Here is a 24,437-nt window from a genome sequence, read left to right on the forward strand (position 1 = left end):
AAATGTAGTTGTAAATCCCATTCTGCTTGAGCCAATCTACAAATCTGACATTGAAAAAGCACATCTGCACAGATGCCTTTTGTGAAATAAAGGAGGGTGATTTAAAGACTGTTGTAGGTTTTCTTATATCAGCTCCATGAATCACTTTTCCATATAAGGTTAAAGCAGAGTTTTCGCTCCCAGGTTGCTGAAATTGCAGGATATCTGGAATGGAAATTAAACTCCTGACATGTAGACTGAAGTCTTATTTCAAAGTGACATTTTATTGAATTTTTATGTGTATATTACCAAAAACACAACCCATAAAGGTTTGAATCGAAGAAGTATTTCCATTGAAGTCAAGGAATACAGACTGCACACATAAGAAAGTTAAGGTTATTTTCACTGGAAACACAAATCAACCCTTGTAGAATTTTAGTTGCTAATTTTACAAACTCTTCAGTTCCTAGTTTCTTTCTAGAAGCAAAAAGTGTTTGTTTGCAGTCTAAAGACAACCTGGAAGTAGCAGGCATTTTATGACAAACCGGTATTGATCATTTTTCATCCAGAACTTAAAAGGCAGATAAATTTTGATGACTTTCTGATGGTTAACTCTGGTAAATCTTCAAAATGCTATAGTCTTTATGAATGATTCTCCCAACATGTTTTCTTTTCAAATTCTATTACTATGAAATTAGAAAGACTTACTTTTTCAAGGTATTACATTTTTCTTAGTTGAGCAAACGACAAAATTTTATTAATTATTCTGATTTTTCAGTATGTGAGGTGATACCTGTATTGGCTGAAAAATGTTTTTGTTCATGTGGCACATGTACTCCTTTATAGATGCATTATGATCTAAATTTACAAACTGTCGCCTAAGGTTAACCAAAGAAAGTAGTGGGGTTTTGTTTGTTTGTTCTCCTCCCACTTGCTGATCATCTCCAGCTCTTACTGATTTAGGAAGAACCTTTTCTTCTTTACAAATGAAAATCAGGATGCTCACTTAGCCCTCTTAATTCAAGCGATTCAGATCTGGAGATTCTTGCCTGTAAGTGGGAATGTCGCTATTTGAGGCTATTATATCCACCAGGAACTGCTGCCTATGTGGATTAAGAGAAAGGGTATTTTAAACCAGGTTTGGGCTGGTGGGGGCTGACGTGGTGGGAATGATGTGGTGCAGTTGGTGTGGGGAGAGTGGCATGTGTGGTTGTTGCTCTGCAGGCGGGAGTTGTTGGTTTGTGTTCTGGTATTGCTTCCTGAAGGCTTTCATAGTAAACATTTATAAGACATCTTAAAGGTTACAGTTGTTGACTAGCATTCAAATTACACTATAGCTGTTTTCAGCATATTCTGATACTGTGTGAAGCATAAAATAGGAAAAATGATCTGATCTTATAGCATGAATACTCTCCAAAAGAAGTCAGTGTTGTTTGGAGGGGAGTTTCTCTTCTGCTGAACCTAGGCTGCTTTCTGTGGAGAATTTACAATTACGTTTATATACACACACAACACAAGAGGAGAAGGGGTATTTAGAGTCATTTACAGCAATGGTTATTCCTCTTCCCCTCAGATCTCATTAAGGCTTTTGTACTCGGGGTGCCTGCTCCCTTTGTGGCAGCCTGGAGCTTAGGCCCTCGGGACAGGTGCGCTCCTTTCCTGTCCTCCCTCAGAAGGCCTCAGCACTCCTGGGTTCACCTCCCTGTGGCCAGTGGGGTTTGTTCGGGGGATTTGCGAAGAGTATGATCAGATTCTAATTTTATGAATTTGGGAATTTATTTATGGTTGTGTCAGGGATCTGAGATTCTGAATTTTGCTGCTTTGGCTGAAATGAGTAGTGGAGTTTTCTTTTTGTTGCGGATATTGTAAAGGCCTTTTATCTACAATTACTTTTATTTTGATAGTTAAATTACTAAGGCAATGGAAGCATGCATGGGAAAGCGGTTTATATTTCTAAAGTTACTTAAGTAACTCCCATATTCAAAAATTGAGCTTGATTTTGGTGTTGCATAATAGTTTTTGTTGCTTTTGCTGCCACTTGCAGTGAGAATACTGAATTTGATGCTCTACAAGAAATACCAGTTCACTTTCTTCTATCTCCTTCCACTCAGCTTCTTTATCAATATATCATCTTGCGTGTCTTGGAAATAAGTAATTTAAGAGTCGTAATCATAGTCATAAATTCCTTTCTGGCCATTTCTCCCAGGTAATATTTATGTGTACTCCTGTAGGGGACTTTTTGTACACAGTATGTTGCATGGGTAGGCTTTCCTTCTACTGTTTTCTATACGACAGCTCATTTTTTTTTGACTGGATATTGTTCTGTCTGGGAGGAAACAATTTAAATAGTCATGTATTCAGTCAGTGTGTTAAACAAAAGAATATTGATTGTTACTGGCGTCTAGGCATTGCTTCGTATGAGGAATTTCATACCAATAATGTAATCAATTAATATTCTCTCTTTCAGGTTTAACAGATGAAAAAGTGAAGGCCTATCTTTCTCTTCACCCCCAGGTACTGGATGAGTTTGTGTCGGAAAGCGTAAGTGCAGAAACTGTGGAAAAATGGCTAAAAAGGAAAAATAACAGACAGGAAGGTAAGTCCTTTTTATTTGCGATTAATATTTAGCTTTGAACAGCTCAGTTCTTATTTTTAGATTTAAAAAGGAAACCTAGTTTTGGTAAAACTTGACTGTTATAATTTTTATATCTAAGTTTCACCATTTTTGGAAGGCAAAAGTGGTTAACTTTTTTTTTTAATATTTTCAGCCTTTTGGCATTTCTATTTTGGAATATACTGGTATTTGTTTTGGAGGTTCAGTTTACTCATTTTGAGTTGCAAATGTTATTCCACTAACCCATAATATCTGCTACATTAGTGTATGTTTTGAGAACATAATTTGGTCTTCTTTCATCTAAAATTAGTAAGTTTTGAATTAAAAATATGCAGTGCGTGCAGGATGTAAGCCTCAGTAAAATCCTGTATATACCGTCTCAACAGTTCCTACTTGCAACATGTATTAAGTCAATTTTAGATACGAACGTTGACACAGAGGTTATAAAGCAGTGTGTTGAATTCTAGAGGTATTTCTGTTGGGTTGCTTTAGGTATAATCCCTCACTGACTAGACCCAGAAAACTGTTCCTTATAAGTTGGCCTGGGTTGACAATGATTGTAAATTTTGTAATGATCTTAAATTTTGCGAGATTGTGTGCAAGCATGAGATTTATGCAATTCTAACAGTGATTTGGAATGTACCAGGTAAAATGCAAAAGACGAGATTACCAAGAAGGTGAAGAAAGAAACACTGGTTTTACTCTGCGTGTGCATTGCTCTGTGGCTGACTTCTAAGATGCTTGGGGTTTAAGTTATGGTGATAATTCCCATTTTAAACAGAGGGGCTATTGCTACTGCCTAGAAGATAACTGAGTGTTTTCTGCAGAATTATAGAAAAAGAAAATGGTGGGCAAGGGACAGAAAAGGTTATACTGAGCCAGATTTTTGGTGGTGATTATATATTTGAGACTAAAGTGGTAGTGCATTTTAGTTGGTGTAAAGAGGTTACCTAATGGAAGAGTAAAAGAGTAATAGACTACCTGTTTACTACTTTCTTTGTGGTTTACAAACTTCAGCACTGCAGGATGGCTATCGTTATAATCCACAAATGCAATCAGAAAAACAGTGTTATGAATCAAGTGAATAAGTCATGATAATGCTTTTTGTAGGCAGAAGAGAAAAAAATAATTTGATGTTACCAGAAAAAAATACCACTTATTTTAAAGAGCTATATTTCTGTGAAAATGGTGATGTTCTCTAAGATGCTTGAAATAATGTCATCGCTTGTTTGAAATGAAGTTTATAGTCTGGATCAAGGATCTTGATGCTAGAACTGAATGATTTTTTCAATAACATTTCAGCTTCAAGAATCTTATATTGCAAGTGGAATTTATTGCCAATTGCTGAAAGTTTCCTTTTTTTGGGGGGGGGTTGACCTGAAAATACATTTTTGTGAAAGCGCTCATAAAATTTTTTCAGCCAACTACAAACCCGAAGTAACTCCTTAACTGCTGACCATTGTCTTAGTGAAGTTTTAACACGAATAGCTGCAACAATGTCATTTGTCCACTGTTTTCTTAAACTTAACTTCTGTTTTATGGCGAACTCTCCCCAAACTGTTGAATTAAAAGTGCCAAGCAATAGTTATGTTATCATTATCATTTATCTTTATATCTGTTATTGTCAAGTGGGTCTTTCTGCCTTCCCCGTTACTTCCCTTTTGCTGACAGTGATCTTTAAGGTGGCCGTATTTATTACACTAAAGGCAGTTATGCAGATGTGGCTTTCTTAGTGTTGGATTTTTAGATGAAAATAAGCAGAACCAGATTTAAAACTACACTTGCCAAGTCAAAAAGAATAATTTGAATGCATTTTGTTTATAGAATGAAACAGATCCTGATTAGCCTTATGTGTGATTGTTTTTTAGAAAGATAAAGGCTATAGCCATATAAAATGTCTCTGATAACAAAACATCTTAATTTGTCAGAATACAACATTTTTAGGAAAGAAACTTGCTAAATGATTTACTCAGTTCGTGTTATGTATGTACAAATCCTGAGTAATGGTGAGCCTGAGTAATGGTGGCGGTGAGAAATGAGGAGGAGAAGATGGAACTGATTCTTTTGGTGTCAGCATGGATCTGTGGTGACTTAAAATGAATATGTAGCCTAAGTCACTTTACATTAATAGGGGTATAAATTTCCCTCTATCCCTCTTGCTTTAGTGTAGTCTACTTTACAAATGTTCACATCATGTAATGTGATACAGACAGAAAAATAAGCTTCGTTTTTATTAGAAAGTTGCCAAGCAGGCAAAATGCGGTTTTGAGATCTCTGGCTTAGTGTCTGTACTCTTATACATTGATGACGCAGAACAGTCATTAACCTATATGCAGAAATTGTGTCCGGCCTGATTTATAGGCATCCAGCTGTGTGTACTCTTCAGCCAGAAGTCAATGGGCCTGCAGCCAGGGTAGTTTAACTGAATTTCATTAGCATGAACATAAACTGAAATGTCTGATTTGGAGTTAAATGAACCAAAATTTATCTGTGACTGAGATTCACAGAACTAGTTACATTAGATGGATTTTGTTTTTTTTAAAACCCAAAGTATTAAAAAGGGCGGCAATCAGTAAATACTGCAGTGTATGAAGGTATAACTATAGCACAAAATGTCATGAGTTGTGTCATCAGTGTGTACCAGGTAAATCTTGTATCTATCACAGTAGATGTTAGATTGAAAGTCGCTCATGACAGGTTGATGGTGATCTACCTGGGATTATATGCTTTTTTTTTTTTTTTTTTTTTTTAGTATATTGGAGAAAACCTGCAAAGGTAGCACTGGGAAGGAATGCTGCTTGTAGTGATATTTGGGTATTCACTGCAACTTTTTGAACCCTGACTATTATCTACCAATAAAATACATGCGTGAAACACACCTAGGCCTTGTATTGTTACACACAGCATTTCCAAACAACTCCATTTGTAATAAACTAACACTTGAGTTTAAAATTTTTCATATCCAGATTATGGCCGAGTTAGGCAGGACTCTGAATGAAACTGGAGCACAAACTGGACTGCTTCTCATGCAAAGTATTTTTGATTGTTTTTTTGCAAGCAAAATTTAACCAAGTACAAGGGTGTCTTGATTAAAGAAACGGATTAGATATTTTGGGGTTCATTTGAACTCTTCAAAGTCATTTGTGTATTAGCTATGGAAGAAACTTGTTTACAGATCAAGCCTACTCCTTGTAGCCTAAGGTCTGGTCTGTACTCCATGCATTATGGCCTCATGGGATGTCTTAAGAAGTTTATAGATCAGAAAAACATCTTCATATAGATGTAGTAAAAGGTGCCTTTGCTCGTATATCTAATCTTACTTGAGGTGCTGGTGTAAGTTATACCAATAAGATACATGATTTTGCTTTAAAGATTCATTAAAGGTACATCTTGATAGAAGGAGATTTTTTCAATGGGCGTTAAGAGTTGATCTGCCCGAAGGAGAACTTTTCTTTTCCAGATGCCTAGATATAATACTCAGAGAACTCACAAGACGTCTTTGTGACGTCAGTTGTCCTCTTCCATATCATTCAAGCAAAAGTAACAGATGATTGTAGCAAGAGCCATAAGATTACAGAAGTTTTAGGCTCTGCTGGATAGATCCTCATCTCCCAACAAATTTCTCAGAAAAATATTTGCGAACTCCAACCTTAATTATATTATTCGAAGCTTTACCACCACAACAATAAGAGGCTAAGCACATTGATTACAGGCCAGATGTGCATCTTCTGCGCTGCTGATACTGAATTTCACATCTGTCTTTCCTAACTTTTTAAATGTCGTTTTTGTAAAGGACAAACTGTAGTGACACAGGATTTCTACATTGAAAGCTACCTATGTCACTTTTTGCTCTGTGGGAGCAAAGTTATCACTTCCCTAAGGGGATGGCCCTCGTGTTCATCAAAGTGCATGATCATGTGCTTAATTACTGCTGAATCTGGACACATCAACAACAGATTTATACATTATTTTCTTCCAGCAATACTTACCAAAATCACGCAAAACTATGTATAGTGGGAACTTAAGGTGCTTTGCTACCATACAAATTCTGTTGTTAAGTAATTCTTAAATACAATTAAAAAAAAAAAAAAAAGGAATATTGTATATAGAATAGTATATTCGGTACACAATATGACACTGATTATACCCAGTCAGAAGTTACTGTCTGTTAGGGGCAGTAGACTTACTGCACTTACAGGAATCTACAATTTCACTATTGACCTGTTTAAAAGAAAAAAAAAAAAAAGAAATTAGAAAATTAATTGCTTATTATAATGTTAGTGTGATATTGCTGTAATGTTTATTCAGGATGTATAGTCCTCAAGAAGATATCACATAATTTTTTTGGGGCTTTGAAGAACAATAGGATTGATTGTCTTAGGGTAAGTCCAAGGTATTGCCTTCCTAATACTAATATTTCCATTTATGGACTTCATAATGTAATACTGTGCTGTAACCTGCAGTACATTCAAGCAAGAAGAGAATATATTGCGAAATGTAACCAAAATATTTAGCATTTTCTGATATTTCCTTACATGAGTTGCTTAAACAGAAACACAAAATGACTTTTTAAGTAATTTTACATATATTCTTTTATGGACTGTTGATTTTTCCTGTTGTGCTTTCCTGTATCCATTGATTTCCTGTCAGTGTTAAATAAGTGCTATTTGACAGATATTCTGTTGCTAATATGATGCAAATGATTAAATGAATGTATTTGGTTGTTTCAGTTAAAGGACATTTGTGAACATTCAAAGTGCTTTTTCATCTTTTTTATTTATCATTACACAATAAATCAGAGTGTATTCATTGCTACTTTTATGTAATTACTGTAAGCAGTCTGGCTGACTGCAGTATAGAATGTAGTTCTTCATTAGTCATTTAAATGCATGATTTTCTCATGGTGTATCTCATTCTTGTGTTGTTTCTTGTGAAGCAAATATGACAACTATGTGTGGGTTCAGAATTCAGATTAAGCCCTGATTCTGTCCTTTTTTTTAGCTCAGTCATTTCGGTTTTCATCCTTTTCCCCTTCCTTTCTACTATGTGTCCTAGAAGTGGGCAAAGATGGCAATCAGATTTGGTGCACTGGATGGCTTTAAGTTTGGCAGAGGACTGGAAGCAGTCATCTCTGGATACACTCATTCTAATCATTTGGAAAATCACTATAGCTTCCCTTTGGTAGAAAATTGAGTAGGCTTCATGAGGAAACACATCTGTATAAAATCCCTCACCCACATGTTCCTTCGGGTCTTCCCAATATACTTATATATCTATATCTATATATATGCTTTAGCTATGCCTATGATAGCTTTCAGTGAGCTAACTGAGCATAAAAAGGATAGAACTTTGTGCAGGTTAGTTAAACACCTTTCTTTTTCTTACTTTACAGTCTGTGCTGAGCTGAAGGTTTTGGTGACTGAAATGGTCCTGGTGCCTGAGCTAGTTTGTTTAAGCCTGATACCTTCTGTGGTCTTTAGACAAAGTCGTCTTTTCTTCTTTTTAGTCTTTTTTTTCTCTACTAGAGAAGGGATTGGAGGAATAGGATCTATAGCGAAGGACTTCATCATAACCAGACTTTGAGACTATACACAGAGAGGGAATTTGTTTGCTAGTCCTTTAAGGCTAATACTAAAAGAAAAATTGTGCTAAGCTGCATCATTAAAATGTAAAAAAAATGTTCTGTGATCCAAAATAGACTGAAAATTGTTTCTTTTCTGGTGCTGCAGTTTCAGATATTAAGATATCAGCATAATGTGCTTTAAAGTTTGCTACAGTCCTGTGAGAGAGAAAGTAGTGAGTTTTGGAGAGATGTTGATGTGTGGCTCTATTTAGGGAGCAAGTCTGTACTTAGGTATTTATTGTTAAGCAATACTGATGTACACAATTCTACAATAAATCATAGTTAGTCCTTTATTTGGTCTTTTAAATAGGTAATTCATTCCTGTTTTTAAATGATGCTGTGTAGAGGAATGATATTGCACTTTGGCTAAGGTTGTTAAATATGTGAAAGGATGGCTAACATGCATTTCCATAAGCAGGGATAGAATATATGAAAAGATAAATGTAAGCAGGAAGAGTGTATGTATGCTAAATATATGTCAGCTTGCTGCCAGAATTAAAAAGAAAAAAAATGGAGCCTATGCTTGATTTGTTAGTTTTTGAGAACTGTGCATTTCCATGCTAACTAATCAGAAATACCTGTTCTGTAGTGTAGGGTAGTAGTTGTAGCACTGTAGATGAAGGGTACTTAGAAGCTGGAGACTGTCACTGTTGTGATACTCCACAACTTGCTGCAATTCTGCCATCTCCCCAACCTAGGCAAGAGGAACTGTTATGGCAGCATATTAATGACCTCCTTGATTTATAATTAGACTGTCTTAATATTTCATTGATGCTGCAGACATGCTGTTTCATTCTGATGCAGCCCTGCTGTGCTTATGTCTGTAATATCCAAGCAGGCAACAAATACTTGCCAAAAAACAAGAGTGAATGTGGGAACGATTTGAGTAATGCGTGACTTGCACCATTGACAACGTAGTAGTAGCTCTTAATGCTTCTTATTACCAAACCCCACTATTTACTTATTTTGATGCCTTTCTTGGAATTTTTTTATCAAAATAAGACAGAAAGGATGAATCCTCCAGTCCCATTCCCCCCAGTACAAGTGGCATAATTACTTGCCCTGTTCATACTCTTCCCTCAGCATCTGCTAATGGGTGGTTGGAGACAAGATGTTGGGCTAGGTGGTCTTGCTGGTCTGAACCAATGTAACTGTTATGATGCTGACAGATGCTACTTTTCTGGGATAATACCCAGACTGATAAAAGTTGTCTTTATTGTGAACGTTTTTCTCAGAACAGTTGCAGTAGTATCTGGGGGCTTGACTGCATAGACCCTGTTCCTCTGTGTATTTGGTATAGTCCTTGCTTTCGCAGAGATAAAACTGATCAGTAGACTTTTGTATGGAGTAGTTTCCAGGTTGCCATTTTTCATGTGACTAGAAAGTTTACGTTAGGGTTTCAGTATTTCAGAGGCAGACAGATGAAGTGATGGCACTTCCCAGAGCTGTGGTAGAGCTCTACATGGGAATGGCGTTTTAGTCCAGATGATGAAAATGGTGTGTATCTGTCACAAGTACAGAATAATTTTGGAGCCGATTTCTGGGGAGACTGTTGTATTGTGCCATTGCTTTTAAAAATTAGTTTATTGCTGCATCATTTCCTGAAGCAGTCAGTATAGTTGCCCAAGGTGAAATTGTTTCTTTCCTGTGTGTCCCGTTCAGTGGGGTTTTTATTGTTTTCCCTGAGTTAATCAGAAGAGAGCCAGCTTAGAAGTGGGTTCATTTTGGCTCTGAAAATATTGAGGAGGAGTTAGTGAAAAAGTTTCTCTCTGTTGTGTTGTCAGACTGTTCCTTTGGGCAGGAAAAAAAGGTTAGTGGAAAGGATATATAGGTCAGATAGATCAGGAATTGTTTTTATGTACTGATAGTACAAAAATATTGAGCAGCGTCCTCTTGGTATATAATACTGAGGTCTTGAGTGGTGATAATGTTTTTACTTCAGTATGTGTTTTCATGTTGAAGTAGTTACTGATTTTATTCTTTGTTATTTGAAAGGCTATCACTAGCAAACTCCTAACAACTGCAAAAATAAGCCTGGTACATTAGTTGAATATGTTTCTGGATTGTTTTCTTCTAATTTGCTAAAGTATGTGAGAGTTTATTGTCTGAAGTTTTTTTTTTTTTTTGAGTGGGTCAGGTGAAGGAGGTGATTTTTCTGTTTTTCTGGAGCTCTCCTGCATATTTAGAATTGTTTAGATGGTCAGAGATTTGCAGAGGGTAATCCTTTAATGATGAGATGTTTGGCCTTAGAAAGTAGACGTCACTGCTTGGTCTGAGTTCCCTCTTGAACTAATTATGTTAATCACATTATATCTAGAGCAATTATTCTCGACATGTACTTAAACTGATGTTTGTTGTGTCTTTGTTATGCTTGAATTAAGAGTTTTTATGGTTTTTTCTGTCTACTCAAAAATACTGCTTCTCCTTATTTATAAGCCCTGCTTCACTGAAGCATTTTCTGCCCGTATCTGCGAGCTACGTTAGAAAGTGAACAGACTGTGATTTTTGTCGTTCCTTAATCTTTCAAGTAAATTAGGGCATGAAGCTTCTTTTAGTATCTTACTGAGAAACAGGTTTCCCAGTTTTCTTATTGTTTCTCATCAGTTTACATTTTGAACCTTTCCAGATTATCAATGTCTTCTATAAAATGTGGGCAGCGTAAGAAAGGTGGTAGTGCAATAATGGGTTCATTAGTATTGTGTGCCATACAAGACCATTTCCTTCCTTTGCAAGGCAGTACTCCTTAATGTTGTCTGGCCCTGCTGCTCTTTGTTTTTAGCTTGTTTCCCTTTTGTACATAGGATCTTTGGTTTTAGAGTAAAAGTCAAGCAAGCAAAAGAAAAAAAAAATCTTTCAGTAACTGATGGAGAAGCTCAATTCTGATCAGATGTGTGAAGACTGTATACTCACATAGCCAACACTTTTTTTAATAATGATTATTTATGACAATGTAAGCTAACCTGTTTTACCTGCATTAAAATGGAATAGGAACATTCCCATGGTCTGTAAACTGAGAAAGCAATAAATAAGAACAAGGGAATAGTCATCAACTTTTATGGAACAGTAGCTTTTTAATCCAAGTATAAAAGTATTAACTTGGGAAGTGTTGACTAGACAAGGCATGTAATCAAACATTGACCAATAAGGATAAAAAGACAAAATGTAAAATAACTGTATATGTTAGCATTGCTTGTTCTGTCCATTAAATGAGACTTGCATCTTTGGTGAAAAGACAGGATGTGATCAGGCAGTTTAATAGCCTGTTACACTACATGTGCACAAAGAAAGGATGAGAAACTTATTTATTCATGGCTGTTCTGTATACCACTAGTGAAAAAAGTTCTTGATACCTTGTCCATATATAATACATGTGTAAAAATTCTGCCATCTCTTTTATCTCCCAGGAAATACAGGAAGCCCTGAGTATGAGTGAAAATCAATCTTTTACTGTGGAGATGGCTAGTTGGATATGAATGATAAAGCCATACCCTGTAAATGGATGATTTTATGTTTCTGTGGATGGAAGCGAATAATGGTATTTGTCTTAACCCCATATTGGCTAGTAGTGAAGATTTTCAGCAGAAAGTTTACTTCTGAAACTGCTCTGTTGTCTTAAGACTTTGAATTCAGATTGTAAAGACAGAAAAGTAAAGCACAGACAACAGTATATTCATAGTATGAGATTAATGAAGACTCTCAATTTTCAGTGTGTCATCCTATGGTGATTTAGCTAATGATGATAGTAATTCAGTTACTTTATCCTTCAAAGTATCTATGATTAGATAGAGTTTTAGACTAGTTGTCCTGTGCTCGTCTATCAGGTTTAGTGCAGCCGATTCAAAGCGTGTACTTTTCATGGTGAGTCATAGATATTCACGTTATTTGTCCTAGTGGTCATTGGTAAGTCAAGTGCTTTGAAGAGGTAGCTTTGTCCAAAAATGACTTCTTCATACTACGCATAGTAAAACAAATTCTGGCAATTAACTTTCAACTAGACTATAATAAACTACTTTTTTTATGCATGTTTTATGAATACATGTTAAATTACATTCCCACTTCATTCAGCAAGGGGAAGGCCTAAGCATGCCTTCATTCCTATTGGTTTACTGCTATACATTCCTAACTTATTGCTTCAGGTGATGATACTTGTTTAAGTACGTTATAGGAGACATGTATTGCACATAAATGAACACTGCTACTTCTGTTTAGCCACCATAGACTTTTGTTGAAGGAAGACTTATGTCACAAATATTACTCAAATACTTTGAAGATATTATTAAACATGTAGATGGAAATTATTTGGTTCAAAATGTGTACTCAAGTTTCAGATAATAAAAAATAAACCAAAAAAACCCAAAAGCTTTGAAATGAACTTTCTTCAACGATATTCAAAGATATAGGTATTAGAGAAAAAGTCCTCCTGTAGATTACTAAATTGCTAAAAACTGCGAAGTAAACTATAGGAATGCCTAGACAATTTTCACTACAAAGGTCATCAGTAGTCTGAGAGGGATTTTTATTTTCATAAGCTCTCTGGAAAAATGGATGCATACTAGGATGATAAAGTTTCAGGCATACTGAAAATTAAAACCAGATGTATAGAGGCTCAAAAGAATCTCATAAAGCTGAGTAACTGAAGAATAAAGTATCAGATAAAAATCAGTTTTGACTGATCTTTGCCTCTGAGGCCAAGTTGCATGGCACAAGCCACATCTCCAAGGCTAAACTACTTTCCCCTCCCTCGCAAACAGGACATTGCATCCAGACTGCCTCCTGGAATGGTCCTGGGCAGGTGCTAGTCCTCTCATCTGAGCCCAGATGTTGTTTTGGGAAACTGCAAATTGGCAAGGTCCAAGCCACGCTGTGGGTGCAAACAGTTAATCAGGTACTAGTGATGTTCAAGCCCAGTCTCCAGCCCTATTTCCTCAGTTACTTTAGGGCTAGCCTGAATTTGCTAATGCAGCTCAAGGAGAGATGTTGGGAATATAGTGGAAAAATCAGCCATTAGAGCTTAGCAACAGATAGATAGTTCAGCCAAATACAACCAAACAGGAAACATCACTGTGGAAATTTGTGGTTAATTTGAAGTTCAGATGCTCTGTACAGGTATTGTGACCTTCTCAGGATACATAGAAGAGCAAAGATGACCAGATGTGTAAGAAGTCTATAATCTGTATTTCTGAAAGTCTGAAAAACAAGCAAGAAAGGAAGTATTTTTTAAATGTAGATCTTTTTATTGATCTGGTATGTGACAAGCTAACAGTTCTACCAGCACAGCCAAGGCGGGCAATGAACTGTTTGACTAGCAGCATGTGAGGATTGGAGGAATCACTTAACCTGACTTTGTCAATGAAGAATGTACTTGGATAACAGGACACTGAGTTTAATTATTTTAATCGTTTAGACAATTTGCGTGAAATGAGTAACTATCGATTATGGAGCAGGAGGAGATTGTAGATTGTAATCTTCTCTGGGTCTGAGAGGGATGGATCTTTTTTTTTCCTGTGGAACACTTAAAGTTCAGGTGTAAGGAGGTTTTGGGGAAAATTATAATGGGTTATAAAACCAGTGTAAACTGGTGTTGAGTTAATAACAGGCAAAAATTTTATTTGAAGGACTTGTCTTCTTTAAACATCGGGACTGAAAAGCTAAAAAAGAATTAGTTGTTTAATGAATAATCTTTTCTCAACAGTAATGTTGAGTTTCTGTTCTTTATAAATTCCATGAAGACATTTATGTCTGTTGAACTAAATGTATGACATTTGTGGATGCTTGTTTAGTATCCGTAGATCTCATGCTCTTTTGTAGGATGCTCGTTGTTGTGGTGGAGGGAGGTTAGCAAGGTCTGAAGTTTTTGCACTGGCTAGTGCATCTAGTTCAATTCAGCCACAAAAAGACCCCCACTCCTGATAACACTATTACCTCTTTATAAAGCCTGCCTTGCTTGTTATCCTTACACTGTTACCACTTTTACAATGCTGCTACCAAACAGAGAGGGATTCTTCATTCTGCAAAAGACCTGAACTGTAGCAGAAATTTTATGACTGTCATGAATAAGACAGTTGACAGATTTACCTTTTTCATGACAGAAGAACTGAAGGGCACCCTGCAAAATGAATTGGCTACAGATATGAAACAACAGGATGTCCCTTTTCACACAACCCATGCCTAAATTTTGAACTTATTAGCATAAGATATTTTAGATGTTAAAAATGTAAATGGGTTCAAAAAGTGATTAGACACATTCCAAAGAAGAAATACTTCATCAAGAGCTGTTACATACTATGATCCTGATGCAGCCTCCAGCTGAGAAAATTCATAAGCGTCTGATTGCTCTGAGGGCATACCGGAGTAAGTATACTCCGTGCATCTATAGTCTGTGCTCTCTCTCCTTTTCATATAGCGTAGTTTCTTCTTACTTTTTCCATAATGAGCTGTTACTACCCATTGTCATAGACAATGAACTTGAGTAGATGGACTTTTAGTTTAGCAGAATAGGGCCATTCTTCTCTATCATTACACTTCTGCTGCCTCTCTCGGATTTATATACCAGCCATTGTTAGAATTGTGAGTCAAGTTGTCTTAATAACACATTTGAATATGCTGAAAAAGAAATTGTGTTTCTATATTACAACAGTTTGTTTATGGATCTTTTTAGATAAGCTGCAAGAGGTCTTTTCAGTTGTAACACTAAGCCATCGTTCAAACCCTTTGGAGACAGCACCTTATCCAGACCCTCGTTGCTTAGCTGCAGTACTGAGCTAAATTATCTTATTCTTTCTTCCACCCTGCATTATGCAGAGAAACCCATAAGTGATGATTGTGAATCTTTGGCTTGCAGAAAAAGAGAAGGTTTATCTTTATCCAGTTGAAATTGCTGAGTAACACTGAGCTATAGAATAACTTTCTTAGACTTTTTTTTTTTTTTTAATGCAAAGCATGAATGCTTTGTGTGTTTATTTGGTTGTTCAGCTAACAGAAGGGAGCTCTTTTATAGGCTGTTTTGTCCTCACCCCAAAGTGCTACAGTTTCATTTCATTTGTCATTAAATAAGTGTGGAGAGTGAAAGAGAAAGAGATGATTGCGTTGATGAAGAACAAGGGTTAGGAAATTAATAACACGCAATGCAATAATAGGTGTGGAAGGAGGAATGTGTGTGAGTTTTTGAAGGATTTATAGTAATGAGGTGTAACAGTGGCATTAGGTTTCGGTGACTGGGGTGGGGAAGTGACAACAGACTTGTTACAATTATGCTAATTCAGTTCAAGTGGGTTTATTGTGAACACTCAGAGATATCTCCATGCAGTGCATCAGGTATTTGTATAGCAATAGAGAAATATTTATTCCTGGGTACTTGCTGGGCAGTGATTTTACATAGCTTTATCAAAGCAACTTTTAAAGCTAGTAACTACACAGTGACCCATCTTTTTGAATCAGAGTTGTCATGACCCACACAGTGAATGCCTCTTTAGGACAGGAGGAGGTTACTTCATCTGAAGTTTTAAATTACTGGAATGTGCTCTCTTTGCATTGTATAACCTAGGAAGCCATGTCATTGTGACACCTGCTGGCTTACCATCATGTATATATTTCATGGTATATCATATAAATGTGCTTTAGGAATAATCTGAATTTTCCGTATTGCCTGTTACTTTTCTTAAGCAAAATTTTAGTTCTACAAATGATAGTGTGTTTTTACAGGCATGCACTATTACCAGATTGCCTTTTCCAACTGTTCTCTGGCCAAAAACATTTTTATAGAACAGTAACTGTTATGCTCCCCTCTGCCAACATGCTTCTGTTCCTCAAAAAGCTTTGCTTATGAGCAGTCATCAGTGACAGTAACTCTCTGATATATTTGAATGTTTGGGGCAGCCAACTGTATACAGCAAGTACAGTGAAAATGGCAGCATATAATATAGGAAAAGGGTATTACAAGTCTTTTCGCAAGTTCTGGCTTTTTTCCGTCAAAAACTCTTGGTTGCACTGGTTAATAACAATTGTCAAATTATGAATCAACGTGGTTTGAGCAGGTCTGAAAACAATTTAGACTCTTCAAAATGTTTGGTGTTTCCATTCGCAATAGGTGGCACAGAGCAGTACTGGAGAGTCACAAAAACATAGGAAATCTCAGAAATACTGTTGTCTGACACGGTCCAGTCCAGCATCTTTTACTGACCATTTTCAGAGCTGAATACCGATGCATGGACCATTGGTCCATGATGGCAGTTTTGTATTTCACAAAAAAGTCTTTATGCATTTGAGAATGGATAAACTCAAACTTTGGAATACTACTACAACTGTATGTTTCCTCACAGATAGATTTATTTAAGCGTTGGAAAGATTGGCCCTTTGATGTAGGGACAGAAATAAGATGCTTTTAAACACACTTGAAAGAAACTCACCAAACCTATGTTTTTTTTCTGGGTCGTGTATGTTATTTGAACATTTTCTTTGCAGTGTGACAGTAGCGATGACGTTCCTGTTCACAGATGTGGATGACTTGTCATCATTCTGAACTTGTAATTTGTTAGTTTCTGTAGCTGTCCATCAGTTAATTATCTGGAGGTACTTCTGGAGCACTTCTAGGAATATGGAAGTGCTGGTAGAATCTAGAATTGCTTCTGGGGTCAGCTGAAACATTCATTGGTCAGGTTTCTGATTTTTAGCAGAGCCAATTTTTTTTGAATAGGAAAAATGAAAGAAGTAAAGCTATATACACAGCATCCTCAGGAATAAATGCCAGGTTAAAGTTCAACATTTTTCTTTTCTTCTTTTTTTCTTCTTGTAAATCTATAGTTAAAGTGAGAGAAGATATTTGATTTAGCTTTTCTTCATTCTTAATAAACGTGCAGAAAATCTTGGATAAATGTATCTTAGTACTTGAGTTATTATACTTGTTCTTCTGTACTTTTGTGATGCATCTTAAAATATACAGTAACAGCTTATTTTAAATAACCCAATATTTTCTCTGGAAGTTTTCTCAACTCCAGAATTTCTTAGCTGAGTTTTTGAAGAGCTCTCTTTTCCACGAACTGTTAAGAAATGATTGGCTTTTTCTGAGTGATCACCTCTACGTAGACCTTCTCTTCAGGCGCTGAAATCAACACCTGGTTAGGTCAGCATCAGCTTGTTTGTGTTTGTACCTTATTTGCCTTTTGATAAATGGGCAGAATAAAGCCTGGTGTTCCTTAATTTCCTCTACCTGCCTAGGTTTGTCTTTTTTTTTTTTCATATGTATATTAATATATTTGTGTAGTTCTAAGATTATTGGGAGATATACAATTTTTAGTAGGTTTTCATTTCCAGGTCTTCCATTTCTTTTTATATGTCACAGTGATGGAATGATTTCCCTTGGTTTCAAAGTTCTTTCTCTCTTGATATGTCCAAATCCCTCAGACATGGTTGTCTTTTTTTCAGTACTCTTTCTGAAGGTGGATCTTCTTAAAGACTGCAGAAACGGAGACACTTATCTGAAGCCTTTTTTTTGTACAGCAGTTAGATGAGATTTGTCTCAGAGCCAGGCAGTCAGGGGCGTTCTGACTGATAGCAAGCTTCATTTAATAAAGCTTTGGTGAGTTCTGACTCTACTTTTACCTCTTAGAAAAAATCTTTAATAAGGGCTCCTGTTGTTACTATTTTCATATCCTTGAGGTTTCATCTGTACTTCTCCAAAGGTTAAGGAAAACCATTGCTGTGGTGACAAAGACACACATTTCTATAAGGAGAATCAAGTAAAAAGGCAGGTGTTTCTTCATTCTTACCAGAACCTTTTTCAGGATTTTCACATCAGATACCACTTTGGGTTTTGAAAATGTTTTTAGAACATGTCCAGGATCCAAACCTGGAGGAGGAATCAGTGAAAAGTGGCTTGGTAGCTCTTGTGTTTCCTTGAGGAAACAGGTTAGGAATCTAGAGAACAGTACTGAATTTCTGTTCTGACCTTCCAGTAATCCTGCTATCATTTCAGTCTGATCTCTGCTTTGAAAATACCTCTGATTAGTTGCAAGAGCGATCATGTTTCATTACATGTTTTTCATTTGTCATCTTTAATCTTCACAAATTTTCCTTTTAGTGGTTGCACAATGTTGAATTCCAAATACTGGCATCCATATAGACAGGAAAAAATCACATAGCTCCAGTTCATTTCATGAATGCTACTAGAAAAGTCTAGGTTTATGCAAAAGCAGAATGTATTTTTTTCAGAGAAAAGATATCTGGAATTTCTTATAGCCAATTGAAATGCTACAGGACATGCTGAACAACGATGCTTTTCTTTGAGTTGATGATACAAAGGTCTTGTTTTGCTCCTAAAACACACCTAAAGATGAAGTGTCTGTGACTTTGGCCAAAAAGGTATTGTATGTGAAGAATAGTTGTGTTAAAGAAATTGTCAGTACCTAAGAATTTACTCCTGCCTTTCATACTGAACTCATGTCTGAAGAACCCTCCAAGCTTGTTTATAAATCCTCACCTTATTGAGTCCTTGTACAATTTTAGAATCTTATAAATTTTTCCACTACTACGTTTAGCATTTACAAGAAAAATTACTGCTCTGAAGATTAGTGTTTCAAAGACATTGTGGCATAATACATGACAAACTGAGCTGCTCTGTCAGTAGAGAAGCTTAGAAAACAGCTTACCTGCTTGTCCCACTCATGCTTTTTGTAAACATCCTTGGCTACATTCCCAGTAAAGACAGGAATATGAAGCAGTTTTATCTAGTGGTTTCTTTAACGATTCCCTTATGTACTGAAACTGGAGCCTTTTGGGGTAGCATAGGACAGGTAAGAAATGGACAAAAACAGGGGGAGTAGATTCACTTGGACTAGAAAAAGGAGGAGTTGCTTGTATAATGTATTGCTGATGGTGGGCAGAGAGACTCATCCCTTTCAACTAATTAACACCTCATAAATTCCAACAAATATGGAGTATTTACTGCTGTTTTTAATTTCTGTACTGATTTTCATTTCCAGATATTAGTAGATTGATCAGGTAGGATGCTACAGAGCCTGGGTTTCTTCTGGCTTAAAGAGAACATACTTTCCATGTATGAATATTTCCAGAGAATATAACAAGTTGCAATTCAAGTAATAAGTACTATTTATATTAATATTAGCTGTTAACTTAAACAGACAAACTAGAGTTTCTAAAAGAACGCCTGCAGTTATATACTTGTTTTAAGGTTATGGGAAATCCTTTTATATGTCAAATGAAAGGACACTATTGCTAAATGATATATAGAACAAGAAATAAGTCTAGTGACTGATAATATTTTAAAACAGAAATTAAGCATTTAATCAGGATTCTTTGCTTGCTTTGATAATTACAAAATCATGTTTAGTAGAAGAACACAGGATTCTGTCATTAAAATAATTCTTTTTGAGTATTTGTTGTGCTGTGTTTTCTTCGGATCAAATTATGTAAAATATGATTATGACTAGCATTGACCAGGTGATAGATTAAATTGAAAGATTATTCTTCTTAATCTTTAGACTCTAAACAACCTCCCAATATGTTGCCAACGTGAATGTGTCTTTGGGGACAGAACCCAGTTTGCACCACATGGCTGACTGCCAAGTCTTTCCACTGGAAAGCCAGCTATTATTTTCTACTTTCTCCTGCACAGTAGGGTGCATCCACCCCTTTACAGCATTCAGCCATAGTTTTTTATTTTACAGTAATCTTTTCTATTAGATATTCACAGGAATACATTTTCTCTAGCCCACGTAGGTCATATTTCTCCCAAGCCAAAGCTGAAACGTAATAGACTCATTTCATTCCTAAAGTGTCTTTGTAAAAATTGTAGTTTCTAGCTAGGATTTTTCTTGGAAATGGACACATTTTTACCCTATTACTGACATTGTAGGCATACCTTATCAAATTTCATTGCCGTACTATGGTAGTCAAGCAAACAAAAGTAAATTAGGGAGTAGTTTCGCATTCCTTCACTTTACCTGGAATTGTAATGGAAAGAGAAAGCAGTAAAGGTAATAATACAGCATAAATCAGTAACTGGAATCAGAGGCATGTTTTAGAATGAAGTTAGGGAATCTGCCATTGTGCTGTCAAAGTGAGTTTCTCTCCATGCTTGTTTTCTTCTTGAGATTTGACTAAATAATTCAAAATCAGGAAACTAGCAATAATTCTAAATCTTAATCACCATCCTCCTTTGACTGTTCCTAAAATCTTCTCATCTAAAGAGTCAATCCTAAATCATTTAAATGTAGGATGGACCAACAGAAGCTGCTCAGTGGTATGACTTAGCTGTGTTTGTCTTGAATGCTAAAACCGTGTTTCAAGATTTGAAGATAATAGAGTGAATTCTTACAGAAGCCTTTCTCTGCATGCTGTACAGATATCTAAAACATATTAAAACTTATTATTCTTTCCAGTAATGTGCTAGAGGAAACTAATAAATAGAAATGAATGTATGATGTAGGTCATCATACTCTTTAAATGGAAGAACCCATTAAATTGAGATATCTCTGCAACTGCTACATTTCACTAAAGAGTATGTGTCTGTTTGTGTCTCCTGCCTGAAGGTAGCCATATTTGCATCATTTTTTTATTAAATATGAAACTATTACATATGAAAGGACTTATTCTGCTAAAAAAAAAAAAAATCATCTTAGCAAAAAAACAATCATCTTAGCAAAGAGAACTTTCAATGCCTCCATAAGTCTTCAGAATCTCAGACTCTTTTAGTAGGCACCAACTAGTCTTGAATAGCCCAGTCATTAAGAAACTGAGATGTCAATGAGTCCTTTCTGCTCAAGCAGTATTCACTCAAGCCAGAACATCTTGGTTCCCAGGAAATAACTGTGGTCGGTCTAAGCCTGCACTGCCTGCCCTCAGCTTCCATCCCTGGGTGTGTATATCCAGCCTTTCCCTTGCATTGGTCGTTGTGCTTATTTAATGGTAGATTATATCTACGGTTAGCTGAGTTGCTGCAGCTGAGAACTGCCCCAAGGCAGTGGGGAGAGTGCAGAGGTGGCAACTCAGGCTTAAATTGGTTTCTGCTGGTGTGGACCTGCACCTTGCAATTCCTCTCTAGATAGGTTTGACTCTTCAGGAAGAAACAGTTTCAAATATTCTAATCTGAGATTGCATCAGTTGTAGTTGATTAAGTAATAGGTACACATTGGCAAAACATAGGATAAGGTCTGGGTAATAGATCCATCAAAAGAAAAAAGAAGTGCCATGCAATTCTTTAAAATCTGGAAAAAACACGCATTTTGAAATAATATACATCCCTCTTTGAATCGTTTTCCATGTAGGTATCAAAGCAAGGACTTTCCAAGAATGACGTGTTAGACTGGATAAAATATGTTCAGAGTGGACAGGGTGCTTAAAGGAGTTAAACCTCAACACAGATTGTACTAATAAAAATTGCAGAGAGAAGTGGTGTACATGTGAATAAATAGCACATATGGGTACTGATATATATTAGTTCAGAGTGAAAGCTGAATTTTCAGTGTGCCTAGCTATCTCTTTTTATAGTGAATCCATTTTGTCACATTTTGAAGGTGACAGGAATTTGCATCTTTTTCAAGTAAATTAGTATACTAACAGATACCACTTTACCAAGTCGAGACATTGCTGCGGCTGGAAGAAAGACAATAGAAAGTAGGACAAGCAATTACACATCATACGATTCCTAAGTGAATTCTGTGTAGGCTAATAATTCAAGATGGTGAAGAGAACAGCAGATAAAGCATCTCAGGTATCAAATAAGCCAGTCTGGCACAGCATTTAAAAGCACTGACACGTGTGCTAGATGTATTTGACTGACCTTTTGTTTATTTTCTGGGGACATCACCTCAAAGAATAACACTGAAATTTCTGTGGGGATTATTTCTAGAGTAATTTCATTGTTACTTGTTGTATATTTTACATATATGTTTAAAAAAAAGTAAATGCAGCAAAACCAACAGGCTTTTTCCCTCTCAGCTGTCTTATAGACTGTCTAACTTGAAACACTTTGTATAGAATTCAGGCTCAGAATGCATGGAGTAACTTGGAAGTGACCCTGGAAAATATATTACTGTTTTATAGAGTTTTTTATGCATTTCTTGTGTGCTTTTGTTTCATTTGGCATTATTGTTTTTATATACTAACTCATAAATGTGGGTTTATAACTGTTATTTGTACTTTTTTGCTATTTTAAATCCTGCAGCTTTATTTGCAATATTACTGTCTTTTTTGAATAGTTAGTGTTGTCTAATGAACTTATAAATACTTCATTCTACTAGAATTTTAATAATGCCATCTGTTCACTTGATGGAAAATGGCGAAGCACATTGAAGCAACTGCCTTTTTTTTCTTGACAGCTGTATTTTTAAAGCTTAAGATTTAAGTGTCCAGTTTTTTTCTTTAACAGTGGCAGTGAACTATATTGCAAACAAAAGGATAGGTTTTTGCGCAAATCTTACTTTGTGAATCACATGTATAATTTTCTTTCGATGCAGTTTAGTTTTTTTGATCGGTAATAAACAGTATTATTTTTTCTTTTTAGTAGAACTTGTTTTCTACCATGGCAGAAAGTAAAGTAATCCTAGAAAGGTCAGTAAAGTACATCACAGCTAGTAGCATCTGACATCTTTGTCCAAGCTTCTTACTCATCCTGGCATCTCTGTCCCTCTCTCCTTGCATCTCTTCCTTTTGAAACTCTGTTTTGAAGCTCTTTTATTTGGCTCTTCTTTCCACTTTCAGTCTTGCTTTATTTAATTATGTTAACGTTCGTCTTTTGAACCACCAGCTTATTATGCAGTTATTAGGCTGTTCTCTTTGGTGTACTGTTTTGTAACTTAATCTCGGTCCTGCAATTAGGTGTCAAAACAAGTGGCCTGATGTTTAGAAATGGTCAAGTTCCCAGTAGCTCCTGAATGAATTAGTGCTGCTGGCCATTTATTGCTTGTAAAAATCAGATGGCCTTATATATATGCCCACGTGGATATGAGACCCAAACGGCTTAACTAACGCAACTCTGGTGTTCCTTAACTGGGCAGATGCATGATATAAAGAAAGCGTCTAAGGAGCAGTTGCGCCACGAGGTTGTTTTTCCAAATTCCTCTTCCAGGTAGTTGTGTGGTGTTTGCTTGTGTAAGAAACTCGTGTTGGTGTTGACAGGACTATACGGCAGGCCTGGTGAAGGAAGTTGGGAAGAATGATGCTGTAACTGACAAAATATGAGATTCCTCAGTCATGACTGTTTCGAAACTATTTTGAAGGCATGGGGAGAAGGGACTTAGATTATGAATTACCCTTTTCATACTTGCAGGAATAGATTTCTTGCTTGGTTGCCTGCTCTCAGTGTGTGATCATTAGTAGTTCTCTTAGATTGACAATTTGGGAGATAGACACAGCTCCTTATCCCAGCAGGTGGCAACTTCAGCCGTGCTGAAGAGGTACGGTTGGCTCTGGTTCCCTTTATTCCACTGACAGAAGTGGTACTTCCACTCTCTCTTACTGCTGTGTTAGATATAGTTTATTAGCTTCCCAGCTGATTTCTTTATATATTTCCTGAGGTCTTATTAGTATTTCAATTAATTTACCATCTGCATTGGATTTTGTTAGTTAAATAACAAAGCACATGAAAGTAATTTTGTCTTGCATGTACACATCCAGTTCTTCATTCACTCTAAGCTTGTACATCTGTATTTGCAGTTTTCTTTTGGGTGTTTCTACAATTTTTTTTCCTTGTTTCTTGATCTGTCAGGTGGGCTGCGAGTAGAGAATTCCTTCTGAAACTGCCAGTGTGGTCTGTTCTCTGTCTGAGGCATGTTTACCTTGCAACCTCTAAAGATGGGATGCTTTCTGTCACCAAGTCTTTCTCATGTTCTTAACTGCAGAGGTACTGTGATTTACCTCCCTTCCCTATGGTTGAATATTTCAGTCAGCTAGATCCTTATGATGGGGCAACCACCTGTGCCTGATAGTACAGCCAGTCCTCTGTTTGAAGCCAGTGTCAAAGTTTCTGTACTTAAAGTTGGTATGCAGTAGATTTGTTGAAGTAGTGGAGCGTGAGGATGTGCTGGTATTCAGAGATGAGAAAATCATCAGTCCACTGAGGCCTGGGTTCTGCCTGTTGATTTTTGTGCAATCTCTTAGAGAACCACTGTGGATAAAAGGACTGAGTAATCTGGATGTTGATGTGCCAAAGTATTTAATGACCATAACTCGTGATGTATGTGGACTGTTAGGTGCCATGACTTTCCA

General features: G+C 36.3%; 1 protein-coding gene across 1 annotated transcript in view; it reads left to right on the plus strand.

Annotated features, from left to right (window-relative positions):
• PDE10A (phosphodiesterase 10A) overlaps window positions 1–24,437 on the plus strand; it is a 198,604-nt gene that overhangs the window by 80,827 nt on the left and 93,340 nt on the right. The window contains exon 2 of the mRNA XM_009471114.2: window positions 2,447–2,575. Coding sequence (XP_009469389.2) covers window positions 2,447–2,575 — 129 coding nt within the window. The remainder of the gene's footprint in view (window positions 1–2,446; window positions 2,576–24,437) is intronic.

This window comes from Nipponia nippon, unplaced genomic scaffold (genome assembly GCF_047370975.1).
Source record: "Nipponia nippon isolate SJK-2023a ecotype South Korea unplaced genomic scaffold, ASM4737097v1 scaffold_4, whole genome shotgun sequence".
Lineage (NCBI taxonomy): Eukaryota > Metazoa > Chordata > Aves > Pelecaniformes > Threskiornithidae > Nipponia > Nipponia nippon.